This window comes from Ailuropoda melanoleuca, chromosome 15 (assembly GCF_002007445.2).
Source record: "Ailuropoda melanoleuca isolate Jingjing chromosome 15, ASM200744v2, whole genome shotgun sequence".
NCBI classification, from domain to species: domain Eukaryota; kingdom Metazoa; phylum Chordata; class Mammalia; order Carnivora; family Ursidae; genus Ailuropoda; species Ailuropoda melanoleuca.
In genome coordinates this window covers 57081115-57108592 of record NC_048232.1, presented here as the reverse complement: position 1 = coordinate 57108592, position 27478 = coordinate 57081115, and the positions used below count along the sequence as shown (strand labels likewise).

Sequence of the window (27478 nt, the reverse complement as noted above, 5' to 3'; positions counted from 1 at the left end):
ATACTGTACTGTAAAAAATCCACTAATAAATGATCCATGCAGTTCAAGCCTGTGCTGTTCAAGAATCAACTGTAATAGAGTGTCTGGTTTTAATTAGGACTGGTAAAACAAACTGTTGGTGGCCAGTATTTATTGGACATATAAAGAAAGTAGTAAGGAAAAAAAGATTAATGGACTAAGTTAATCCAGTATATTATAGATATTCTAGTAGAGAGAAATGCACATACCTGTATATAATGACAGCTAAGAACTTCAAGCAGTATAATTTTCTAAATTATAAATTATTCATGCCTGCAAAAAACTTACCTGTCAAACAGATAAAACCTGTACTTCAAAAAAAAAAAAAAAAAGCTGTACTTACTTAAAACATCAGTATCTTCCAAGTCCTGAAGAATGAGCTTTTCAACAGTTTTACTCTTATTCTTTATGACGTTAATACAGTAAAGAACTGACTCAGGTAATTTATCCAAATCCTAAAATTTTTTAAAAAAATGAAAGAAACTGTTAAATTGTTTATCAAAATTATGTATCAAAAATTTGATAAAGTTTTCATACACCAAAACTTTGAGCAAAATGTGTGAGTTCAAACAAGTATATTTGATTAAAATCTGCTTTTCATTTTTAGGTGATTATGAAGTACACCCATGATTCTGTTGCCTTTCATATTCAAACGAAGAATTTCAGAATTTTACATAATATAAAAATTTTAACTTTTTAAAAGTAATATATAGATTATACGATCCTAATTAAAATCAAAGTGTAATTATCCTTTGAGACTTAACAAATGAAGTTTTTTGGGAAAAAACTTAGTGGAGAAGATTTTGAAAAAGCAAAACAAGGAATTTGACCTGTTTGATACTTAATAATAAACAACTACAATAGGGCAAAAATTAACAGAATAATGGAAAAGAATAGAGAGCCTTGTATAGATTATATGTATAACAACTAAATATATACAAAAGGTAAGACAAATCAATTAAGAAGAGGTAGCTTACTCATTAAGGGACATTAATAATATTAACTAAATATGTGCAGGAAAATGTCTGTTTACATCTACATTATGTAACATACTTGAAAATAAATGCCCATTAGTTTAAGGATTCTGACGTAAAAGAATGAATCTGTGAATAAATTTTCTAAGCATATAAATATTGGGGGAAATACACAAATGAAAAGATAATATATTTGATTTCCAAAAAAAATAACTATTTCTATAGGTCTAAATATTTCACATATATTTTCCTTTTCATGTATTTCTAATAACATTAAAAAGCTCATGATTTAAGTTAAAAAAGCAGGATACAAATAAATAATTCTATGTATAATACCAATTCTGCAAAAAAAGCTCATATATACATGTGAAATTATAAGTGACTTCTATCTTCAATGTACTTTTTATATTTAAATATCTAACAATATACATTGTTTAAAAGCTATCCTAAAGTTAAAAAAATGGATAACTATATAAAACACACTGAGAAAAGTAGTATTTCTCCTACAAAGTTAACTCCAGTCAAAAGGCTCTTTTTTCAAAAGCCCAGCATTTAACACTTACTGTATCACTATCATCACTCAGGGTGTCTGATTTTGAATCACTATCAACATCATCTTTTTCTAATGAAGAAATGCTGATTTTATCCAATTCGGCTTCTATTTCTTCTTTGAGCTTTGCATCATCATCATCATCATCATTTTCCATCATCCTTCATAATAAACACAGAACCATTTAAAAAAAATTGAAGAGGCTAAAACAACTAAAAACTACAGGTTGTTTAATGTGTCATACCAATCCAACATGTTCCATGTAAATACGTTTTCATCTAGGATACTTTCATCATATCTTATTATGGTTGTACCATATATTAAAGAACATTGTTTTCTCTCTCCAACAATTCATTATTTCTTTAATGTTTGACTACAAAATGATCAACTCTAATAATACTGTCTTAAATCTCTAAGGGAAACTCTCATAGAATGGACTGTCTTAGCTTCCTGAACCAATGTCGTGGTAAAATTCATCCTCATGGGAATAATTGAGGGTGAAATACCTCTGAACAGCTTGAATATTCAGAGATTAGAATACTCATAAGAAAAAAAAAGAATACTCATTAGAGAACAACTAAGTCTATATATGGGGTAAGAAGATACAGTTAGTTTCTACTCATTAACTCATAGTTGTTAATTTTACTATAGGTAGCCACACGTTTTAACACCAATAATATATTGTAATAATGGATAATATGTGGCTTATAAGACCAATATTTACATTATTTAAACCTTTAATGCTTGTTATGGATATGGATCAAGCAGTACATTATATATCTTCACATAATCATCACCATCATCAACCACCATCAGCTTCCATGTATTGAGTATCTGTGACAAGCCAGGCACTAGAAGACACTTTGTGTGATTGACAAGCATCAGAGCAAACTAACAGGTATAAGATCATTATACTCATTGTATTGATAAGAAAACCAAGGTTTGAAAAGTTTACTTAACTACGTATCATCATTATGCTAAAAGTAATGGGGACAGGGCCCCAGCTGAGAGATCCTGCATCAAAACCAGTGCTTTTCCCACTGTGAAATGGTCTCCAAGCTTAGCCAAGCTCTTCATCTGCCCAGCAATCCTTCTGATCCCCTAGTCCAATAGTCTTCAAACTGCAGATGATAACCCATTAGTGGATCAAGACATTAATTCAGTGGCTCTTCATCATAAATTTTTAATGATGGAATAGGATAGGAAAAATTAGGGTAGGTCAGAAAAGAAACTACAAGTGTACTATATATGTTAAAGATAAAAATTGTTTTAAAAAGCTTTTGTTTTGATTGTGAGTGGGTATATATGTATGCATATGTGCATGAGGGGCAGTGTAATGTGTAATTTGTTTGTTTTACTGCGGGTCTTGGTTTAAGAAAAAAAAGCTTGAAAAATACCCTACTATTATTTTATTTTCCAGACTATTCCAAACTTTCTTTCCTCAAGTCCTTGACCTTTCCAGTGCTATCTTCTTGACACTTCCTCCGTTCCCTTTTCCTTCTTTCATTCATCTCAAAATAAACTTTTTGGGTCTACCACTTACATTAACAGCAGTGTGAGGTGCTATATTGATTAAATAAGACAAGTAGCTTGTGTTCATAGTTTATAGTCTAGTTAACAAAGAAAATGAAAGCAGCCTCATTTTCTTACTTCTTTTCCTGAAATCTTTTCATATTCATCTTACTTGGAGAGGCACCCCTTCCTAAAGAAGTGTAATCTTCTGCCTATTCTCGGAATCTGACAATTTTTCACCTACTGAACTGTGATCCATCCACTAGTTTTTCTGTTTACTGCCTCGCCATACATTTTTATTCTGCTTGCCTCTCTTCTCTACATAAACACAATCAGGTCATTCCCATCTGAAAAAACAAAACAAAACAAAACAAAACTTGTGCCTGTCTTTCCTCTAGTTATACACATCACATATCTTTCTTTCACATATAAATGATTTAATTGGACTGATCTCCATGTACTGCCTACACTCTTGGGCATCTAACCCAGAAAAATGAAATTTTATGTTCACACTAAAACTTGAACATGAATATTCACAACAGTTTTATTCATGATAGCCTCAAACTGGAGACAACCAAAATGTCCCTCAGTAGGTGAATGGTTTAACCAATTCTACTACACCCATACCATGTAATACTACTCAAAAATAAAAGGAATGGATATTGGGGCGCCTGGGTGGCACAGCAGTTAAGCATCTGCCTTCGGCTCTGGGCGTGATCCCGGCGTTATGGGATCGAGCCCCACATAAGGCTCCTCTGCTGTGAGCCCTTCTTCCTCTCCCACTCCCCCTGCTTGTGTTCCTTCTCTCGCTGGCTGTCTCTATCTCTGTGGAATAAATAAATAAAATCTTAAAAAAAAAAAGGAATGGATATTGATACAAGTCACAATACCAACTAATCTCCATGAATCTCTAGAGAACTATGTTGAGAAAAAGCCCACACCAAAAGGTAACATATTACATGATTCTATTTATATAACATTTTTGAAATGACAAAATAACAAAGTTCTATAAGTGGAGAACAGATTAGTGATTCCCAGGAGTCAAGGGTGGATGGAGTTGGTGGGAAGTGGTTATGGTAGTAATAAAAGGGCAACATGAAAGATTCTTGTAGCATTGGAGATGTTCAGTATCTTGACTGGAGTAGTAGATAAGTGAGCATATTCAGATGATAAAAATTGTATATAATACACACATAATGATTACAAGTAAAATGGAGGAGATCTGAGTAGGATTAGCGGACTGTATCAATAAAAATGTTACCATTGGAAGACACTGGACAGTGTACAAGGGATATTTCTGCATTATTTCTTAAAACTACATGTTAATCTACAATTATCTCAATAAAAATTTTAATTAAAAAATCCTAAATACTAAGGAAAATTAAATAGATTATGATGGATTCATAAAATGGAATACTACACAAGTCCTTTTAAAAATGGGTGTATTTACTGTGCTCCCATGGAAAGGCAATAAAGAAGAAATAATTGAAAAAAAAGCACGGGGTAGAAAAATATTCAGAGTAACTATACACACATATACATATACTTTTTTTAAACATGGAAATTTTCTGGGAGAAATTGGGGAACTTTTAATTTCCACTTCATACCTTTATGTTGAGTGATTTTTAAAATCATTAATATGTACTACTTTTGTAATTCTAAAAGCTAATTTAAAAACAATTTTACCCATCATCTTCCTCCTCCGAAGAGAAACAAAACCAAAAACAGAACCAGTATAAAATGCTATCCTGTTATCAAACTTACTTAAAGTGCAATTCAAAAGATTTGTTAGGTAGGAAAATTATATTTTTTTTAAAAATGTAGCTATAAAGCAGAATGCACAGGTACACAAAACTTCATGTAGAAAGAAATGCAGGAGAATAGGGTAAAGTTAAGAGTCATTTCCATTAATAGTCTTTCTCTGCTCATCAACTGGCCCTTTAGATCAGCCCTGTCCAATCACATATCCAAGCACGTATGTGATTTTAAATTTTCTAGTAGCAATTTTTTAAAAAGTAACAAGTAACAGGTGAAAATAGTTTTAATAATATATTTTATTTAACTTATTATATCCAAAATATTATTTTGACATGTAGTAAATATAAAAATTATTAAGATCAATGTAAAAGGTTTATATTTTTGTTTTGTATACTAATTCTTTAAACTGTGATGTGTATTTTACACCTACAGTACTTTTCAATTTGGATTAGCTGCATTTCAAGCCTTCAGCAGCCACCTAGTGGTTACAGGGTAGGACAGTGCAGCCCTAGATGTATCCCACCGTAAATGGACTACGGTAAACTTCTTCAAGTTGATAATAAATCACTTGGACGGAGTTGGCTAAAGCTGCCAAACGTGGCAAATCTTAAGGAACTCTCCTTTCGACCGTAGTTTTTCAATTATAAATACAAGGGAAGGAAATCTACTTTAAAAGGTAACTATAAATCATAAAAAAGAGGGGAAAAAGGAAAAGGGGAATGGAGGGAGGGATGAAAGGAACTCACATTTAGGGAGGGAAAAAAGGTAATTATCTAAAGCCCCCTAGATCCTAAGGGTGGGTTTCTAAGTTTTGGGTGAGCTACAAAATCTCCAAAATCGAAGGGAGCCTAGGGCTCCGCAGACTCCAGCAGCCACCCCCTCAGACCGCTGCACCCCGACCGTTCGCCCTAAAGCCTGGCCTTGCCAGAGAGGGTCCCGGCTCCGTCTGCGGTCCCATAGCTCTGTCTCGCCTCCCGCGCCACCAACCCCAGCCTTGAGGGGCCCCTGCTCACCCACCTGCGACTAAATCCCTAGGCTTGGTTGGAAGACAGCGCCCAGAGACTCCAAACAAAGCGTAACCACGACAACAGCCAATCCCAAGGAAGATGGATGGGTCTTTTCTTACCGGTGCCCCAGTAGGACAAATTATCTCCGCTCGAAATTGGCCCGAGCTGCATCTCAGGAGCTGAATGAGGAATGTTTTTTCCAGGTAGATTTTATTATTTAAATACTTTGGGAAAGTCTTTAATAAAGAAACGACATTTTGCTACAGTTACCCAAGTAAAGGTAGCCTGACCTTTAAATTGTTTCTGATCTGTCTATATTTATTACTTGCAAATAGTGAATGTTCGATTGCCCACGTTAAACTGATCATTCCACCAAACCTTAATTTTGAATAGTGATTTGTGGGGCCTGAAGTATGGGAGAGAAGCCAGTAAATTGTTTGCTTTCCACTACAGCAATTTATTTTTAAAAAGACAAATAAATAAATTGTCACCCAATGCCTACCAAAAACCTCCAAGTGTATGGGGTGAAAATATCTAAAAATAATTTTCTGAAATATGTCTTACTATAAAATGTTGACAACGACACCCCGTCTTCACATAAAATTTGAAACTTAAGTATATATCATGCTATTAAAATTTTAACTTAAAAGTCATCTAAGTTCCTTTCCTGTGGAGCAAATACATAGTGTACAATATGTGAAATTTATTTTAGTTAATAACAGATATTTCTGTTTAATTTTTTTTAAGTTTGCAAAGTATTACATTCCAAGAGGAAGTGGCTAAGCATAATTGTAAAACATATCTGACATACAATGAACTAAAAGTAAACATTTCTTTTGAGCCTTTGAAAGAAAATAAACTATTTCCTGGTAACAATTTACATTGCATCAACATAAGATTTAATAATACAGAATGCGAAATAAGTAGATTTTTAATACTAAAAAAACACATTAGTGCCTCACTCAAAGACAACGATTTTCAAAAATCAACTACTTCTGGTTTCAAATCTAAGTAAGATTTAGGATATTTTCATTATCAAAGTCCATGCCCAAGTGCCATTTTTTCATTTTTTTTAAAGTTTAGTTTTGTTGCAAATTTATAGACTATTCAAATTGTTCATTTAAAATGCTCAGGCTAGGGGTACATGGGTGGCTCGGTTAAGGGTCTGACTCTTGGTTTCAGCACAGGTCATGATCTCAGGGTGGTGAGATGCAGCTCCCCAACCTTTGCAACTCCCCACTCAGCAGGGTGTCTGCTTGAGATTCTCTCCCTCTCCCTCTGCCCTTCCCCCCTTAAATAAATAAATCTTTTAAAAAATTAAAAAATAAAATGCTCAGCAAAAATAAGTAAATAAAAAATAAATAAGTGAAATACTCAGGCTATTATATTATGTTGAAATTCGCACAGAAAAATCTTAAAATTAATTTTATTTGTAATTATGAAACGATTCAGATTTTTCCTACAGAATATCAAATCCATTAGTAATCAATTATTTTCCAGAACTAATTTTTTTTAAAGATTGTATCCATTTATTTGAAAGAGATTGAGAGCATGAGCAGGAAAGAGGGGCAGAGGGAGAAGGAAAAGCAGATTCCCCACTGGAGCAGGGAGCCCAATGTGGGCTTAACTAATTTTAAATTAGCTAAATTAGTAATCAGCTTTTTTTTTTTTTAAAGATTTTATTTATTCGACAGAGATAGAGACAGCCAGCGAGAGAGGGAACACAAGCAGGGGGAGTGGGAGAGGAAGAAACAGGCTCCCAGCAGAGGAGCCTGATGTGGGGCTCGATCCCATAACGCCAGGATCACGCCCTGAGCCGAAGGCAGACGCTTAACCACTGTGCCACCCAGGTGCCCCAAGTAATCAGCTTTTTTGAAGTTGATGTCTAAATTGCTTTTTTTCTTAAATCTTACCTTGCCAAACAAATTGATAGCAAAGAAGAAAAATATTGAAAGTTCTGAAGATAATTTATGGTGCATGTTACTACATCTCTTATATTCTTGTTATTTTTTACTTTGGAGGAAAACTGACAATTCTATCAATTAGTCATAACTTAGCTATCACTGATTAATATTACTAATTAAGGAACAAAATACAACAATTATCCATATATTTACGGATTATAAGTCAATTTAACTTGAAACTATTGTTTAACTGTGCAGCATTTAGCATAAATTTATTTAATTGAAATCTTTAGATATTATAGCCTACAATTGAGTATGTCAGTTTGCCCATAACTTTTTAACCTGAGTAGGGTTTTTTTTTCTTTTTAATAAGTAGTTTTTTTTTTCATTAAATTTTTTAAAAGATTTTCTTTATTTATTCATGAGAGACAGAGAGAGAGGGAGGCAGAGGCACAGGGAGAAGCAGGCTCCGGGAAGAGCAGGGAGCCCAATGCAGACTCCATCCCAGGACCCTGAGATCATGACCTGAGCTGAGCGCAGACCCTTAACCAACTGAGCTACCCAGGCACTCCTCTTTTCATTAAATTTTAATCTATTTTGAAAATTATCTGCAGGTCTGGTTGGTTTATAGCTTATTGACCTAACACAATATATTTCTCTAAGAGAGCACATAATATTTATTGAGGACATGAAAGGATGAAAGATAACTGTTTGTTCCTCTGACATCTGACAAGAATAAGATTTCTTCGAAAATGTTATTTGAGTGGTGAGATGACTTTAATTTAAAAACATTGTTCAACAGTTGTCTTATTTTTTATATAGCGTGATATAATTTAAATATCCCAGAATGCCATTGTGAAGTTCAAATAGCTGCCTAGCAGATGTTTTATTTTCTTGAGGATGACTACTGCATAATAATATTTTTAATATGTGACCTACAGGGTTGGATTCTTAGATCTCTGCTTCTCTTTTTCCTTTAAAGACTGTCCCAAATTCTCAAGGTCCTTCTCTAACCCTTTTTGTGCTGTCTGCAGTTGACATGACAACTGACTTGAGTCCCTGACTTTCCTACAGTTCCCTTCCCATTTCCCAACCTCATGTGCACCTCTCTTATATAAGATTACTATACTATCGCAAGATTAATAGGTAACATTTAGCCAGGTACTGGACTTCATGCATCCCAAACATAATCTCTTTTAATTTTCACAGGATCCCTTTGAGGTGTGTGTTCTTCTAATCTACATTTACAGGTGATGGCACTGGAGGCTTGGGAAGAGTAGCAAGAGAGTGGTTTGTATCCATGGATTTGAATCTCAGTCCTGCCATGTGTTAACTAGGAGAACTCAAGAATGTTATTTTACCTTCCTGAGTCTCTTTGTCATTGCTCATAGTGGAGATAGTAGCACAATAGTACCTAATTTGCAAAACTTTGATGATCAAGGCAACCAATGTAAGTGACATATTGTAGACTATGGCATAATGTGAATAGCCCAAGTAGTTAAGCTCTATAGACCTGAGTTCAAGTTTTATTTTGGTCTCTTTCTAATATCCCGTTGCTGGAAATTCTAGTTCCTACTGTATCTCTAATATCCTGGTACTGTTCTCCATCCCCATGAGTATCTTGTAATTTAGACAACATCATTTGTTATGAACTAATACATTAGCTTTGTAAAGTAGCTCTCTGTCTTAGGTTTCTTTTCTAATGTGACTTCCACTCTGATGACAGAAATATGGTTCTCCATTACCTGCAGAAGAATAAAAGCAAATTCTTAGCAAAGCGTACCTGATCTTTCGCAATCTTTACTGAGTTTACTTCTCTGGGTTTATTGTTCATCTCTTGTCATTCTGACCCATGCTCCCATGCCCTTCACTACAAAGCTTGTGAGCACAGTGGTCCATTGGTCATGAAAGCTTCCTATGTTTACCCCATTTTTGTCTGACTGGGACCTTCTTAATCAACCTTCAAGGATTATCTCAAATCCCTCTTCTCTCTGAAACTTCCCAGTTCCCTTTATTTCCTGTCCCCACACCCCCAACACATAATTCAGACTGGGCCATAGGTTTTAATACTTGACTCCTTGACACATTATTTATTCATTTTTGTGCTCCCATCTCCTGGCAGTTAGAAGGGATTTAAAAACAATTACAAAAAATAATCAGGCTATTATTTAACTAGTGAAAATGACACCTGTGAATAGGTGAATTATTGTAAATTGTCCTTTCCTATGTCATGTATACTATTAAAAAATACCTGTGTTATTGGACCATGAATTACCTAATCAGGAAATGAACAAAAGAAAGCCACACCAGGACCTTATTTGATTAAATTAAAAACAAATTCTTTGTCTATAGCAAAACAACAACAACAACAACAACAACAACAACAAACCAAGACAAAACATAGTTCTTCCACACTACAAATATTTAAATAGGAACAGCGCAAATTTATCGTGTATCTTTGTGTTAGCACCTCTTTACTTTCGTTGATCTTGTTTCCAGTATGTGGTGCTTGTGACTGGAAAGATCAGCACATGACCATCTCCTCTTCTCATTCTTTGCAAATATGGCTATGGACTTCCTTAACTTGTTGCTTAGACACCCTGTTTGTTGTGTTCTAACTCTTTAACCTGAACTGCTTCCTATGGCCTGAACGTTTGTATTACCTCCAAATTCACATGTTGGAATCCTTATATCCAATGTGATGATGGTATTAGAAGATGGGACCTTTAGGGGGAGTCAGATATGGAATAGGCTGAAGCAAGCCCCAAGTCCCGAAGATGATCACTGTGAAGAGAACTTATTACCTACCTTGGACTGAAAGAGAAATAAGCTTCAGTTTATGTTTGTATGTGGATCCTTTGATAAAGCATGTCAGCCCTGATTCCTACATGCTAATTATTACCTAATCAACAGTCAAGTCTATGCCTCTCAATACATCCCACCAGAGCTACTGCAGTGTTCTTGGTCATTACTTTTCTTTCTCAATCACAGAGGCCCAGGACTTTGGCCCTGAGAACTTGTTTAGGCAATAGGAGAGGACCACAGCTTTCTCATAGGCTGAAGTAAATAGAATTGAAGCCAAAATTATGTATCTACAGTATCTTAGGGAGAAACTGAAATAAAAATCAGGCAGTGTTTCTAACTGATTGCTCCATCCAAACAGGCCAGACACTGGAGGAATCTAAGAATAAGAATGGAGGACAGAAACTGGAGAAAGCAAGTGGCAGTAGGAGACCTCAAAGCAGAGGGTGGAAGACAAAGCCTGGAGAGACTCCTTCAGCTGGGAAGGAGAACCATGGCGTTTTAGGGAAGGAATGTGGCTTTAGGTCAGAGTAGAGAGGGGAAGTACATAGATTCTAACCTAGACATCTCTTATTTCTCCTCTTTCCAGGGCGTACTTCGGTTCAACAAGCAGAGTGCTTCAAATTAATCTTATTAAATCTGCTTTCATCATGTCAATTATGTACTGCATGATTAAAACACTATAAACTACAATTATTTGTAAAATTATGGTACTAGCTAGATCTGAAACAATGAAGGAAAAGAGAAAACCCAGAAACATGCCCAAGAAAATTTAAAACCTTCATATCTAATAAAGCACCAAACAACAGTGATCTAGGTGTTGATTTTCCTGTAAAAGTTTTAGGAAACTAAATTGAATAATGTTTAATTAACACAACCTTAAGTTGGTTTGTTCCCTTCCTTTGCATATCAAGCTAAATTACTCACTAACTAAATAATCTGGTTCATCTACTCATTTATTAATTCAACAAATATCTATTGAGTAGCTACGGCATGTACTACACTTTGGGATTATAATGTACACAAGACCTACTCTCTCCACTAACAGACCTGAGTCTACATGGGAAGAAGAGTAAAGGGAAAATAGAGGGGCAACAAATTGAGGTTAGGCAAAGCCTTCCAAGGTGAGATTTCAATGAGGAGTCGACATTATTCTGGGAAAGAGGAGGGACAGGCAGAGGTGAAGAAAAGCTTTCCAGCAAGGAGAACAAGGTGTATTCAGACTAGAAACAAAATAAATTATTTCACTTTCTGAAAACTAAAAGAAGTTTAGTAAGGTGGTTATTGGCATGTTACTCAAATGTCTTCTTGGTCTCAACTGCCTAGTGCGGATAGGGAGGACAGGCCCAGTTTCAAGATACCTTCAACATGTCCTTATAATTGGGAGGGTGGAGGGGAATGTTGAATTGACAACTGGTATCAGAAGAAAACCGTGCAAATAAATGACATGAGTAGGCAGAATTATTTAAAGTTAATGTGGTGACTATTTAGAGTAAAAGTTGTGGTTATCTTTTCAGAAACACCAATATCCAAGGAGGAAAAGAATGTTAAGAAAAAACAAAACGTTAATTTTTAAATACTTTCTTAATCTCATTAATGGAGCTTTCTTGGTAAGTCTTTATAATTATTTCATAAAGAAAAGGTAATGCATTTTTATTGGCGAATATAAGCACTAACTGTCTTTTCTATAGGTTCTTGGACTTTTACTCATGGGATTTGGTGCATGGCTCTTATTAGATAAAAATAATTTTTTCACAGCTTTGGGTATGTATCTCTTTTGCTCCCTGAGCGAAGCCAGGCATTCCATTTTAAATACTTGCATACATGATATATTCAGCAGGTGGCAGTATTTCGCCAAAATTCATTAAGAATTAGCCAAGAATGGAAGACTGGATTGTTCTAATACACTCTGGATGAAAAGATAGTGGAGACCAACGTAGTGCTCAAGTTAAATCATTTCTCTTAAAACTCAACTACTCTCACCATTACATGTTACAAATAAAATATAATATTATGCAAATATAAATGAAATAGTTGAATGTGTTTAACTGAGTTTAAAAACCCTCCGTTTTACTATTTTGTAGTATGCTGTGGTCACTACGAACTGAAGTTTAATAGACTTAAGGGTTATTTTCATATACATATCTTTGGTGGTCGGGAAGGAAGCCATATTTCAAAAGCTCAGTAGCCATATGTGGCTATTGGGTACTGGCTAGCTTATTAGGCACTGCAAATTTAGATTATTTCCACTACTCAGTAAGTTCTATTAGACAGCACTGTTATTATTAAATACATGACAAAAAGCATGCATGCTGTGGAACAAACATTTCTTAGTGGACTTCAAGTAAGAAAAAATACGTTTGTAGGAAAACAAAACTGAATAAAAAGATTTAATAGGTAATAAAGTGCTACAAAGTATTGAATAATTTAGTTAAACTTCAGCTACACCTGAGTGCCTGGTATCTTTATTCTCTTCTGTTTATTTACTCTGCTTATGGAAAAGTATTCATGATGCCTGAGTGCATTAGTGGTTTGCTCAGAGTACATGGGTGTGTGGAGATCTTACGACAGCCTTTCTGTCTTTCCTTCCCTTCCCCAGAAGAATGGCAATGATAGCTTCCGCTTACTTAGTGCTGGTTACGTGCCAGGCCCTGGGCTAAGCACTTCCCATACAGTATCTACTTCAATAATGTAACAGTTAAGGTAGAGCGAAAGCCGTCCTCTTTTTTCTTTCCCTCCATTATGGAATTGAAAGATAATTCTCATTGACCTTAAGGTACTTGCATATGAAAAGAAAAAAAAAAAAAACAACCCTAAACAGATAGTCAGAAACTTATCCTTTAAGTTCTGTGGCTTTTTTTAAAATTATGTGTTTAAACATTTAGTGAAATCTCAGTTAAGGCTTTAAGATATGGAACTGAAAATAACCAGTTTGTGGCAAAAACCTGGTTGGCTCCACTCCTCTTTTTTATCTGCAACTTTCAACAAACTTACCTCTTCTTAAAAATGATTCTGCCTTCACCTCTCAACTTGTAATGACACCATGCCACCTAAGGGCCCCATCTTCCTTCCCTCTGTCACAACAATAGCCTCCCGTAGCCTTGTGTTCTGATCTCCTTTCTCAGCCATCTTCCAAATGCCACTGAAATGATTTAAGATGAAAATCTACCCATATAACATGAAAAGTTTTTTTCTGGTTTCCCACTGCAATTATTTATTCATAGGACAAATATTTATAGAGTCTATTCTACATGTTAGGCACTATCCCGTGAGCTGAGGATACTGTGCTGTGCCAGAAAGACAGGTATTTTGTCCTCATGGAGCTTAATGCCAGTGAGGAAGACTGGATAAGAGCCTACAAAGTGGGCATAATTTGGCCCCTACAAACCTGCCCAGTTTCACCTGCTCCAAACCTTAAGTGCCAGCAAAGCTGAATTTCCAACACATACTGTGCTGTTCTGTGTCTCACGATGCCTCTGTCATTCCAACCGAGATCTTTCCAGTTCTCATTTACAGCCCAAGCACAGCGTTGCCTTCGCCAGCAATCCTGCCTACCTACCTATACTCTCCAGCCTCCTCCCCCTACTGGCTTAGGGGCTCCTGTACCCAGGGGTGTGCCGGGAAATGATGAACAACTGGTCCTGGAATAGAAAGTCTTGATTTATGGTATTTACTGATTTCTGTGGTGTAAAGACGTAATGCCACAATGGCTGATTCACGGTGCCAACATGAATTGAGTTGGCTTACGAATTTTGTGAACATGTAACAGTTGGCGTTTATGAGCCGGAGCAAGCTGGCTCCAGCACACCACTGCCTCCACTGTTCTCCCATAAAACCTGGGGCATATTTATTTTTTCTTCTTCTTCTTTTTTTAACAAATATTTTTTAGGCACTTTGTGTTCTACAGTCTGTGTCATAACACTAAGCACTTAACAGTCTGTCAACTATATAAATATATATAGTCTTTAGCACAGAGAGCTCAGTCTAGATGGAGAAAGAATAAAACATAGTTTTAATGCGGTTATATTACCAATAAACTCAGACTTTCATATAAGAGAAACTTGACCCACACATGTTAGATGCCCCCCAAAATTTTATGAATAAATTCGTAAATGTTTGGATGTTCATTAAACATAGAAGAAGTCACCCCAGGAAAAAATGTCTGCTTTCATAGAAGACAATGAAGATAAGGTAAAGGGAAAGAGATCTTTTGAGAGTGAAGAAATTTTCTATAATGTCATTAATGGAAGAAAAGTTATTGCCGGGACTAAATAAGAGGGTGCCAGAACGAAGTTTAAAAAGAGAGATAGGGAATCCTACTGGTTTGGCAGAAACTGCTGAGGGAAATCTTGGGTTACTGCGTATATTATTAAATAGAATACAACATCACTTAATAATAATTTATTTTGTGGTTTCCACAGATGAAAATAATCACTTGATAGTGTATATTTTTCAAATTTTGGCTGGAACTGGATCTGCTATTGTTCTTCTTTGTCTCTTGGGTTATTTGGGAATTCACAATGAAATCAGATGGCTCCTACTTCTGGTATGTATTTCATTTTAGTAGCCTGAACTAATTTGCATCTTTGATTTTGAGTGTCTATGTCACACAAATGAGCAATAATGATTTACATCACCATAACATTGCAGTATAGTGTGCCCTAGGGAGTAAGGTAAATGAAACACTCGGTCTCAAGAAACTTCTAGGAGGAATGCTCTTGGTGAGCTTTCCACGGATCAGTTCCGGACCTCTGCACTTACACTCTTAGATACTATTTTTCAACACGGAGTCAATAGGAATCCATCTCCTAGGGTAAACTACAATTAACCAAAATTAAGAATCTGAAGACTAAAATCCAAATGAATGATTAAAGTCAACAAGGAATGTGGCTTAGCCAGGAAAAGAAAACATGTCCTGTACTCAGCCCATTTACTTCCTGTGGGAATGCCATGTGGGAAGCTAACTTATAACTGAGATCGCAATTTATTATTTAACAAAGAGAAATAGAACTGCTGAGAGGGCCAGACTCTGGCATCTGGCTAGCACACTATGTCTCCCCAGCCATGTAACTTGAAAAGATAAATTATAATTAGGAATATAGACATGAACATAAGCCATTTACCATACATGTGGCAAGTATGGTTCACAATCCACAGACTCAGATGAAATATAGCTTTTCCACATTTTCTTTAAATCAAATCAGTTTTAATTCACAGGCACTCTCTTGTCCAACAAATATGAAATTCAACTGCAGACATTGTGTCTCTTACCAGGAAGAATGCAGAAATACTTAGCTTTTATGTAGCACTAAAATCTGGGTGGTCACTCTGGATACTGGTTATCTCCTTGCCACACATTTCCATTTAGGCAAAGAAGGCACAGAGCCTGATACTAGTATAAGATGGGGGGTCAGTAAGGAAAGGGGAAACTAGAGGGAGAAAAACAAACATCTTCTAAGTTTCTGCCTTATGAGATTCATGTATTAATGGGCTGTGACTGAGCAGTCTGACAGATCCCATCATAAGGAATGTACATAATACTAGGTCCTGAAGCCAAGACACCCCACTCTTGTGTGGATGCTCCAAGGAAGGGCACTGCTAATTTTTGCCATCAGGCCACTTTTATTGCTCTGCTCTGAATTTACCAATACGTTGTGGATGGATACATTTTTCCTTTAACCATGTTAATTCACGCAGTCAAGTAATGGGCAAATTTTATAGGCCTAAGCACTATTCTTTGGCTTAAAGGTGATTTTGCATACCCCTACTCCAACTGAATAGATATTAGTTTTACAGTAACTCTTCAGGGCAGTGTGTGTGTGTGTGTGTGTGTGTGTGTGTGTGTGTGTGGTTTTATTTTTTTTTAAGATTTTCCTTTCTTGAGAGAGAGAGAGGAGGCGGGGGGGAGAGAGAGAGAGAGCAAGAGCATGGTGGGGGGGCGCAGAGGGAGAGGGAGAAGCAGACTCCCCACAGAGCAGGAAGCCCTTTGACTAAACTAGTATTCAACTTCAATAAGTGTCTGCCAGCTTGATCGCAGGACGCAGCATTCTGAGATCATGAGCTGAGCTGAAGGCAGACACATAACCGACGGAGGCACCCAGGCGCCCTTTCGGGACAGTTTTACTTCCCTTTATTAAAAGTTCTTGGGCAGTATTAAGTGCTAATAACTCATAAATACACTGAATTTTTCTTATTACAATAAACATCTAATTACTGTTAAAAGGGAATCTTCAAAGGTAAAAACCATGACTCAACATTTGTGTCAATGACCATGTGTCAGAGACCTTATTTAAATAATTAATCAGGTGCACCTGGGTGGCTCAGTAGGTTAAGCATCTGCCTTTGGCTGATGTCATGATCCCAGGACCCTGGGATTGAGCTCCGGGTTAGGCTCCCTGCTCAGCGGGGAGCCTGCTTCTCCCTCTCCCTCTGCCTGCCACTCTGCCGCTTGTGCTCTCTCTCTCTGTCAAATAAATAAATAAATAAATCTTTGAAAAATAAATAATTAAATAAATAATTACTCAGTAAGGGAACTGTAAGAAGTAACAACTGGTTGAAGGAGAATTAGATTTGTGGAGATTTATAGTCTCTATAGACTGTATTCGTTTGCCTTTCCATGGGTAGGAATCATTTTGCGTTGCTATGGACAGGGAACTTTTGTATTAGTATCAGAATTCTATACAGAGTTGAACACCAGTTTAGTCAAAGGTAGTATTTCATACCCCCATAGGATCAGAAACCTGAGAAAGTCCAACAGACCACAACCAACTTGCCATTTAAAAAAAAACCCAGTAATATTTCTTTATTGTTTTACACAATTTTTCCTGCCTCTACCAATCTCCTTTTAGTGAAGGTTAAGTGAGATAACGTACATAGAAGTATTAGAAATCTAAACTTCTAAACAGATCTAAATACCATATTTTTGTCTCTGAAAATAGGAAATTCTATTTTATATCAATCAAACAAATTTTAATTGACTGTTTTAAAGTATTAATGTTTTCAATACGTGAAATTAATAATAGTAACAGTAAGTCATTCTTATATTTTAGTTAGTAAAATATTCAGACTGCTAATTTTTAAAAATCATTATGAATTCTAGATAATATGTATTACGATGTAGTCCTGTGATGAAGAAAATTGCAGTGGCTGTCCATTTAAAAAAATATAGTTACATAAGTGTGAAAATGATTTCACTTGGCTTTTCAGAAGTATTTTCAGTTTTCAAAGGAATAGTTTAAATGTACATACAGATTTAATTTTACTATAGCAGATGCTTTTATTATTTTCTGGGGGTTTGTTGTTACTTTGTACCTGATGGGTTTGTGTAGTAGGTCACAGTTCAGTGAGTTTTCTAGTGTTAGCGGACTGGTGTGTTAAGTGCAGGTCCAGATAAGTGAGTTCCCCTCTATGACAGTTTTGGATCTGAATGAAGGAAAATCATCAACAACTTTGTGAGACGAAGTGGTCTATAGCATGCTCATTGAACACCATCTCTTCTTTCTTAACACTTATCCAAATGCTCAGTGAATTTTTTTCTTTGCCTTTTTGTTTGAATAACTTCACTCATGTATATGAGGACAGGGAACCATCAATACCTGTGTGTATTTTAAGACTGTGTATTTCCTATGATATGCACTTTCCCATCATTGAAGCATCTAAGATACATATTAGAAGCATAGTTGCCATCTCTGTTTTTCTTTTGTTTCAGTACACAGCACTGTTAATGTGGGCCTTTGGTGTTCAGGTTGTGCTTTCAACATTCATCTTCATAAAGAAAAAGGAGGTATGGAAAGATCATCCTTTTATTTGAAATCTAGAGAAAACTGGGTATCTTAAAATATTAAGACCTACGAGTCTATATTAAGAGCTAAAGGTAAATGGCTTTGGGGGGAAAAGAAAGATTCATTGGGAGTACTATAGAATTCTATAAGGAAAGGGCCAGGGGTCGGATCAGAAAGGTGCACTAAGGAAATTTTTCTTCAACTCAGCGGAAGATTGAGAATGTTGTAAATAACAAAGAATGTGTGGGGGAAGAGGAGGTGATACTAAGTGTAGGGAATCTAAAATTGGGCCCTCAGCCAACCATGGCTACCACAACTGACCCAATTCTGTTTTTCTATATAGACTGACTGTTTTTTTGTAAAGAAATACCTTTGGACTTGTACAAATTTGAAATTTAGTGGTTTTATTTAAATGAGGTGAACTGGGGGCACCTGGGTGCCTCAGTTGGTTAAGCATCCAACTCTTGGTTTTGGCTCAGGTCATGATCATGGGTTGTGAGATCAAGGGGGGGAGCCTCCTTGAAGATTCTCTCCCCCTGCCCCTCCCTGCCCACTCCCTCAAATAAATTAAAAAAATCTTTAAAATAACAATAAGTAAATAAATAAATGAGATGAACTGAATAATTCATGTATTTTGCACAGGTATGGTCATGAGTGTATAACTAATCACAACAAGATTTATATTTACCAAATTAAGTTAAGAAAACACATAATAAATTACCTGAAAGAAAAAAAAAAACCTTTTGGAAACTAAACTTACCTATTAAGGTCAATAATTACGTTCAATTTTTAAAGAAATTTCATTGCTTCAGTGCAGTCAACGGTCTGTCTTTGCGTGGTGGGAGATTGTCCTGTAGTGAAAGAGCATGGACTTGAAGTCGTGCAGATCTGCAGATGACTAGCGCTCAACGAGCTGCTTCACAGCCCTGAGCCTATGTCTTCATCTGTACAGTACGGTTCACCCCTGCCTCCCCTACAGTAACCATCAGCTGACAACTTAAAAAGCTTCTGTTAAAGAGTAGCTACTTAAGAGCTCTCTTCCTTTCCTTAATTAATTTCCCAAGGAGCCCCTGATTCACTCCTGTGCTTCCTAGCCTTCAGATTCTCTCTAGATGCAGAATCCTAAGCAACAACCAAACCCCAAGAAAATCTTTCCCACGTAACACCATTGCCCTTCTACTTCTTTTGCTCTCCTGTGCGTGGCATCTATCCTGGATATCTAAGCACCCAGGACTTATGGCTAATGACCTGACACTGAGTGCTGAAATTTCTTCTCCTGTGTGTGTGTGCACAGCATGTGAGTTCTGTAAAGCTGTTTCTGTGGCAAAGCACTACATCCCAGCTGATCAGCCTCTCACTTTGGGGTCTGGTGATAGAACTTGACTCTAACACTTCAGGATCCTTAGCACATAAATTTAGTTTATCGGTGTTGTCCATACTCACTGAAGTATTATTCACATACTTATTCATCTCTACTTAGGAATCAGAATGACCATTTGAGAATAATCACCGTTGCCAGAAACTACGATAACCGCTCTACCGGCGTTATAATTTTGATCCTCACAGCGACCCCCAGAGATGCATTCTTAGTCCTACTTTCTAAAACAGGAAACTGAGGCTTTGAGAGGAGAAATACTTGCTAAAATATATCATGGCCAAATGATAGAGCCTGGACTCAAACACTTAATAAATGAATCTAGAGCTAACAGCTTTGTTTACATCATTTTGTCTTCTACGTTCACATTAGATTAAGCTCTTAGGGACCTCTAAATCTTTTATGCCACTTACGGCACCCAACAGCGTTGGAGGTACACTGGGGCTTCAATGGATGTTTGTCAAAGTAAATATGTGTGCGGGAATTTTATTTATATAGTAGTCACAGAGATTATATATGATACTCTTATGTACTAAGATGTGATTTATATGCACTCTGGATCTCCCAAATAATGTTTTAGAGGATAAGTAAGGACATAAATCTGCCCCTTCCTCACAACAATATAAAATGGAATATTTTCTATTCTAAATAAAAATTAACTTAGAGAAAAGTTCAATAAATAAAGATCTGAGTAATACTTTACATTATTCTAATCTTCTTAAATGCATTAAAGCAGAGATATATAAGTGACTGCGTAAGAGTTTAACTTGTATACATGTTTTAATTGTTGTGGTATTCCCACCAGGAATTTCATTTTCATTATTCAAAGGCAGCATAATACAATGAGGAATCATTAGACTAGAATTCAAATGAACCGTATTTAGAAGTCTCAGCTCCTCATCATCATTCATGTAAATAAAGCAAATAACTAAATTCTCTGAGTATTTATCTCCTTGTTCATAAAACGGGAATACTATCTGTTCTTTCTACCTTTTACCTTAGCTATGAAAGTCACATAAACTTTTAAATATTTAAGTAAGTGACTATTAAAATTTATCTCTGCAATATCTAGATTTTGAAATAGTAGTTTCCCCCTAAACTTTCAAATCTGATTGTTTTTGTTATAGTATTTTGAAAGGATGATTTTTTCAATTAAAAATCATAATTCTTGTATAAATATACAGTAGGCACAGGTCCATGATTTTATTTAACATCTTGATTAATGTGGGAACAGGCAAGAAATGTTCAAAGTCCAAAGGAGAGTCCAAAGGAGTTCAAAGGAGAGTCCAAAGTGAAGACAGTTATAAAGGCCATTTCTTAATATATACAAAACATGGTTGGTCGGGGAGATACAATTTGCATCCCACCAGGAAAAATTCATTTGTTTTTCTGTGACAAAGAATCAATTGTCTATCTATAGCTTCCTACAACTTACAAAAGTTGTAAAGTAAGTTAAAAACTGAGAAAGGTATAGACCCCCACAGAATAAGAAGACCCTGAAGTTATGCTAAAGCAACTAATTTCCATTGAAAAGATACTCAGTAATCTTTTTTGGTCCATTTCAAGGTTTTTCACAATTTTTTTCTGAGGGTACAGGAAGAAAAGCAGAATCCTTAGACATTCAGGAAAATAGCACATAACTTTCTCCCTAATCATAAAGTAAGTCTCATATATTCCTCCTGTAGATCACAATGCAAAAAACCAAATGCCTCCGCACTCACTGAGATTGCTAAAAATAGTTATAAAGAAGAAAAAGAAAACACTTTGGAATAAGCAGAAAAGAGCAAACTGACTAGAATATTCTTTTATTAGGAACCATAAAGAAAGTTTCTTTCAGATTTTGACCCTTTTTCTTTCCAAATTTTTATTGAAATTCCCGTTAGTTTATACACAATGTAGTATTAATTTCAGGTATAGAATATAGTGATTATATATACAATGGAATATTGCTCAGACATAAAAAAGAATGAAATCTTACCATTTGCAATGATGTGGATGGTGCTAGAGAGTATACTGCTAAGTGAAATAAGTCAGTCAGAGAAAGACAAACACCATATGATTTCAGATTTTGACTTTTGATGCAATTTTCAACAGGTTCACCAAGTATGGCATGATAAAATTGACTTAATCATTACTGAGTATGGATCTAAAGATATGCCTGAAGATATACCCAAATGGATTATTCTGAATGCTTTACAGAAAACAGTAAGAAAAATTTAACATAAAACTAAAAAAATAAATGTCAAACATGATCACCGTAGGGTCAAGGGGAGACAGGGAAGGGCAGGAGATAGGGACAGAGGAGTGAAAGGTTCTTATAACTTATAACTCCTATTCATGGTTAATTGATGTGCATTTTAACCTGATTTCACCTGTAGAAGTGTTGGTGGTCTTCTGCCAAGTGAGATAGTCTGCCCTGCTGCACCTGTGGGAGAGAAGTTTGAGCACAGTCCTTACTAGCAGCAGAGAAGCATGGTGGTTACCGTTTGAGCCAGAATGTCAGGTTTGCCACATAGCTTTTTGACCCTGAACAAGTAACCTTATTAATTTCAAGTTCCATATTAGCAAAATGGACAGAATAACCCTTAGCTCTGGTCTGCAGAAATCAATGAAGTACTATATAGAATTTATAGAAAGCCTTGGATCTGGAACATAGTAAGCAACTAACACTTGTTAGCTAACGTTATTAGGCTTATTATTTTACAGTTCAAATATATCCAGGCAGGGTACAGGAATGGATACTGTCTCTCAGATGGTTTGCAGGAATAGATCAGCAACTGGAAGATCGTAAATGCTTGATAAAGAAAATAGCAAGCATTGACATAACACCAGACTTTTTGTGCTTTGCATGCGTTAACTCATTTAATCCTTCCAACCCAATGAAATAAGAACTATCATCCTCATTTTATAGATAGTAGCTTACCCAGGGTCACACAGCTAATTAAGTGGCAGAGCCAAGATGCAATTCCAGAAAATGTAGCACTAGCTTCACTACAATACTAGATGCCCCACATAAAAATAGTTATTATTTTTGGTGTATGTATTAACAGCATGGCATTTTAGGAGAATTGAAATATAATTATAAACGCTTTTACTTGTCTTGTTTTTTTTCCGTCTGTTATATATGTGTGACATGTACATGCTTTGCATTAGGACTAATGGCAGAGAATCAAACCCTCCTATGGACATAAACTGATAAACAGGAAAACAGTTCTATATATGACATCACTATTACTAATGAGAATCAAGCTTAGAGTCCGTCATGAGTATGGTTGAGCTAGTACATATAGGTTCGATCAAGCTCATTTTCTTTTTTTTTTTTAAAGATTTTATTTATTTATTTGACAGAGATAGAGACAGCCAGCGAGAGAGGGAACACAAGCAAGGGGAGTGGGAGAGGAAGAAGCAGGCCCATAGCGGAGGAGCCTGATGTGGGGCTCGATCCCATAATGTCGATCACGCCCTGAGCCGAAAGCAGACGCTCAACCGCTGTGCCACCCAGGCGCCCCCAAACTCATTTTCAATACCCAACTCTAAAGCGTTATTTTAGTCATTCATTTCCAAGATTGTTGGTACGTATTGTGACATAAGCAGGACTGGTGTGATAACTTTCAATAACAAGATTAGAAAACAATGAAATATTTACTCCAACTTTGTCTCATATTCTTGGTGACAAATATATAAGCTGATTCTTTCATATCCTTCCAATTCAACTTTATAGGATTGGAAATGAGATATTTCTTAAATGTTTTATCATTTCTATGGCTATTTGCCTTATCTTTTTGGTTCTCTGTGGCCATTTTTCACACAATACAAAACTGGAAGTTAACAACTTATATTAATCCTAAGAGAATAAAGAGAACCCTGAATCTCTTTATGTATATTAAATACATATAGGAGCATTTTGGGGATAAATATAAAGAGAACTGCCATAGTGAGGAGGAAGATACGGCTACAGTGATTCTCTCTTCTGTATTCTGGTCCAAATATAGTTTGTAGCTTCAGTAAATCAGGTATACCTTCCATCCTGGGTTCCTTTATGCTAAATTCAGATCTAACAATTTCATCCAAACATAGCCCACTTATATTTAAAGGTCTTTAATTCTGGTTAACATCAACAAGAGTAGCAACAAAGTAATGGATTAAACCAACAAAACTACAGTTGCATTTGTAATTCACTACATTCCAATGGAGAATAATAAATTTTCTTCACAAAAACCACTTTATTATGCATGGGAATCATACTTAATTGCACTTTGAATATTTTATAGTAAAATTCACAGAATTTTTTTTTCTAGTTGCAGTGTTGTGGCCAGTACAATTACACAGATTGGATAAAGAATAAAAATAAAGAAAATCCAGAACAGGTGCCATGTTCTTGCACAAATTCTACATTAAGGAAGTGGTTTTGTGATGAGCCACTGAATGCGACTTACCTGGAGGTAAAGATAAGGCTCTACAAGTGTTTACAGTGCCTTTTTTGTTTTTTCAAGTCAATTTAGAATTCTGAGCAAAGTTTTACATAAAAACAATGCTATTTACAGTGATTCGGTTCTTAAGTTACTTTATGAAACTGAACTCAAAATTAGATGAATAGTTATTATTTCAGATAAATAAATTAAATAAACTGCCTGGAATTACATCATGTAAGTGCTCCTAGAACTTGGGATACCATCAACCTTTCTCTCCAACCCAATCTCCAACCCTGCAGAGAGAGGAGGCACTTTTGGTAAATCTGTGGTGTATAGAATTGGTAAGAGAGCTGCAGTACCAGAAGCAAAGGGGTACGAGGCTTGGCAAAAATTAAAGGGAGGGGAGCCCAGCAATGACACAAGCAGTGTTCGGGTAAATGTAGCAGAAGCAAGAGTAGGGATTCATTTGCTACTTACAGGTATAGGATACTGATAAAGGAGATTTTCATCCTGAGAACTTCTAATATTTTATATGGTTTATATGCTGATGTTATTCCAATTGTAAGATGCATTTTTCAATTACATAATTGATTCATAGATAATAGAGCATTATGTTTTTTAAAAAGCTTCTCCTATTTGGGAAATAATCATTATAGTTTGAAGTATATGCTTGCTGAATTACAGTAATCTGCAGAAAATTAGATCCCTCTCTAAATTTAATAAATTTCTGATTTCGGGGCACCTGGCTGGCTCAGTCTGTGGAGTGTGGAACTCTGCATCTCACGGTTGTATGTTCGAGCCCCAAATTGGGTGTAGAGATAACTTAAAGATAGTATCTTTAAAAAAAATTTCTGAGTCCAATTACATGACAACATCTTAGCAATTTTAAAAGTAGTAACCGAGATGTCCTGCTATCATATGAAGTTCTCTGGACTAAAGTCTAGTCTTCAGTTACACACTGACTTGCTTTTTAGACTTTGGTAACTTACTATCCCTATGTTTCTTCTTCTTTGTAATAGAATTATATATAAACCAATTCAATCTCCAAGTCAATCTAAATAACTTTTTTCCTTAGGGTTGTGAAAATAAAATCAACATATGGTATAGTGGTAATGCTTTAACATTAATTGGAATTAACTTTGGACTTTTGGCTTCAGAGGTAAGCTTTTGTTCATATGATTAAAACCAAAAACTATTCAGTAGAAACCATACATAACAAACTGCAGAACAACCAACTGGAGTCCTAATCAGACAAATTAATACAATAGGAGTCAGGATCTTGAGACTACCCACGTCCAGGAGAGATACAGATCCTAACTGGAGGTGATATCCCTAAAACAGCCAAGTGGGATGACCAGTTAATAAATGGTCCTCCTGGAAGGTAGTGATTTCATTGCTTTGTGAGATAGATAAATATATTTCATATCTCAGCAGCAAGAGCCCATGTCAGGCAGTCTTCATGTTGGCAAACTTTGGAATCTGGACCGATGTTTGACATTAGTAAATCTATTCACCCATATACTCATTCATTCATTCATTCATTTAATAAATTTGGAGGGGGAAGACCATCTACCATATCAGGTACTGTGCTAGCTGTTAGAGATACAGTGGGAAAGCAAAACAGACACATTCCATGACCTGCAGGGTGACAGGTACAGAATTGAGATTCAGAAGCAGAACTTCACTCTCCAGTCAGTGAAGACTGATGAAAGCAGGGGAAGGCTATGAATTTGAAGAAACTGTGAGAGTGAATACATTATTACAGTGTAGACTGTAACTTTGCAATGCATGTTTTGGTCAGAACAGTATACGGCATTCAATTTTATGTTGATCCACAAAGGCATTGCCCTAAGGTTCCATAAATTTTCTTCAACTGGTAACAGTTATAGTCTCAGAATGGTGATCAAAACATTCTTATAAGCATTATTACCGTTCTTTCAAAATGTGTATTCTCCATTGTGTTCATGCTGAGGTATTTAAGACAAGACTGAATGAGAGATGGTACTGTGGTCCATTTTATCATCTGCCCTTTCACACCATCTTTAATGATCCTATCACAAAAAGAAGCAGTTTTGTAGGATTGATGACATAGAGAGATGATGAACAAAAACCAGATCAGCAGTTCAAGACATCTAGCCCAATGACAGCCCATGTAATTAAAACCGAACCGTCTATTAGTTAGTCCCCCCCATAAATGAACTTGGTGACGGCTGGATTGCTCTAGAAGACTCACTTTGCAGACTTCTTATTTGCAACCATATGTACTTTACTCCAAAATTTTCCCACCTTCTTTGATCCCTTTTCCCTATACAGCATGCCTTTAGGTGATTGCAGGTGTTAGCTTTGCAAATCACTCGTATTGGTTGCATTTTGATCTTTTATCATTTCCTTTTCTTCCAGGTTTTGCAAATCTTATTAACTGTTTCTTTCTTCAGACACATCAAGAATAGAATATGTGCAGAAGAGTGATCTTCAGATTTTAATTTGCCGAGAAGAAACCAGTTAATTCTCAAAATAGTCACATCATGTTCTTTTACTCACCCTCCAAAGAGTTTTGAATTACGTTAGTTTAGAACTTTTTCAAGTCATTGGTTATATGTAACATAGACTTATCGAGTATTATAATAAATCACTCCATGAAATCCTTATTAATTTTGTTTTTCAAAATATCAAATTCCACAGTTCAGAACTTTACCTTGAGTTATTTTCTGAATTCAGAGGATATCATCATATATACTGAATTCAAAATGTGATGAAGTATCACCATATGTTTTGAGTTTATGTAGAAAAAAATACCTACGTGATATTAAGAAAACATTAATTAAGTAAGCAATTATAACATGTACCTTACACTTGCAAATTTTAAGAAAACAACATTGATTTGTGGCAGATTTAAAAGAAAGATTGAAAATCATGCCACTGACCTCTGTACTGAACTAATCATTTATTTCTGTCTTCTGATTAATGCTTGAAAGTGGATAATAAAATTTTAGACATTTGGGTATACTTCAGTGGCAGTAGTAAAATATTAAAATCACAATGAATTTTGAAATGTAATGAGAATGTCTTAAATGATCACTGAATTCCCGTACTCAACTTGCTCCTCATTTCCTTCTCTCTCTTTTCCTTAAATTTTGTTCAATGCATGCATGCACAATTCTCTGAAGGATATAAAAATAACCTACCTGTTCTATTTTCCTAAAAATGATTTTGTGAGAACAGAAAAAAAAATCCTTTGACAAATAAAAAGTGCTATATAAATGGGAGGCAATCATATTGTTCTTTATCCTTGACCTTGAGGAAAGGGAGAAAGGATAAATTAACTGAAGATCCTGTATTGTTCTCACTCCTATAGAAGGCTCACTGTAATTTACTAATTCAATCA

The 27478-nt window shown here is 35.7% G+C and overlaps 2 protein-coding genes across 3 annotated transcripts in view; one reads left to right on the top strand and one right to left on the bottom strand.

The window, feature by feature from the left end:
* The window catches only part of LRRIQ1 (leucine rich repeats and IQ motif containing 1), a 183096-nt gene extending 181394 nt beyond the window's left edge, over nt 1-1702 (bottom strand). The window contains exons 1-2 of the mRNA XM_034643664.1: nt 1556-1702; nt 362-473 (exon numbers count right to left, since the gene is read on the bottom strand). Of these exons, the coding sequence (XP_034499555.1) occupies nt 362-473; nt 1556-1702 (259 nt within the window). The remainder of the gene's footprint in view (nt 1-361; nt 474-1555) is intronic.
* A 4315-nt stretch (nt 1703-6017) lies between these two features.
* TSPAN19 (tetraspanin 19) lies at nt 6018-27263 on the top strand. 2 transcript variants are annotated; one of them, XM_034644477.1, is made up of 10 exons: nt 6018-6022; nt 8933-8944; nt 12043-12135; nt 12217-12289; nt 14947-15071; nt 18234-18308; nt 21776-21886; nt 23980-24123; nt 25169-25252; nt 26494-27263. In XM_034644477.1, exons 3-10 carry the CDS (start codon nt 12070-12072, stop codon nt 26560-26562), a joined length of 747 nt encoding a protein of 248 aa, XP_034500368.1. In that variant the 5' UTR covers nt 6018-6022; nt 8933-8944; nt 12043-12069; the 3' UTR covers nt 26563-27263. The 2 variants fall into 2 exon arrangements, with proteins under 2 accessions (XP_034500368.1, XP_034500369.1); XM_034644478.1 differs by lacking the exon at nt 21776-21886.
* The last annotated feature ends 215 nt before the right edge of the window (nt 27264-27478 follow it).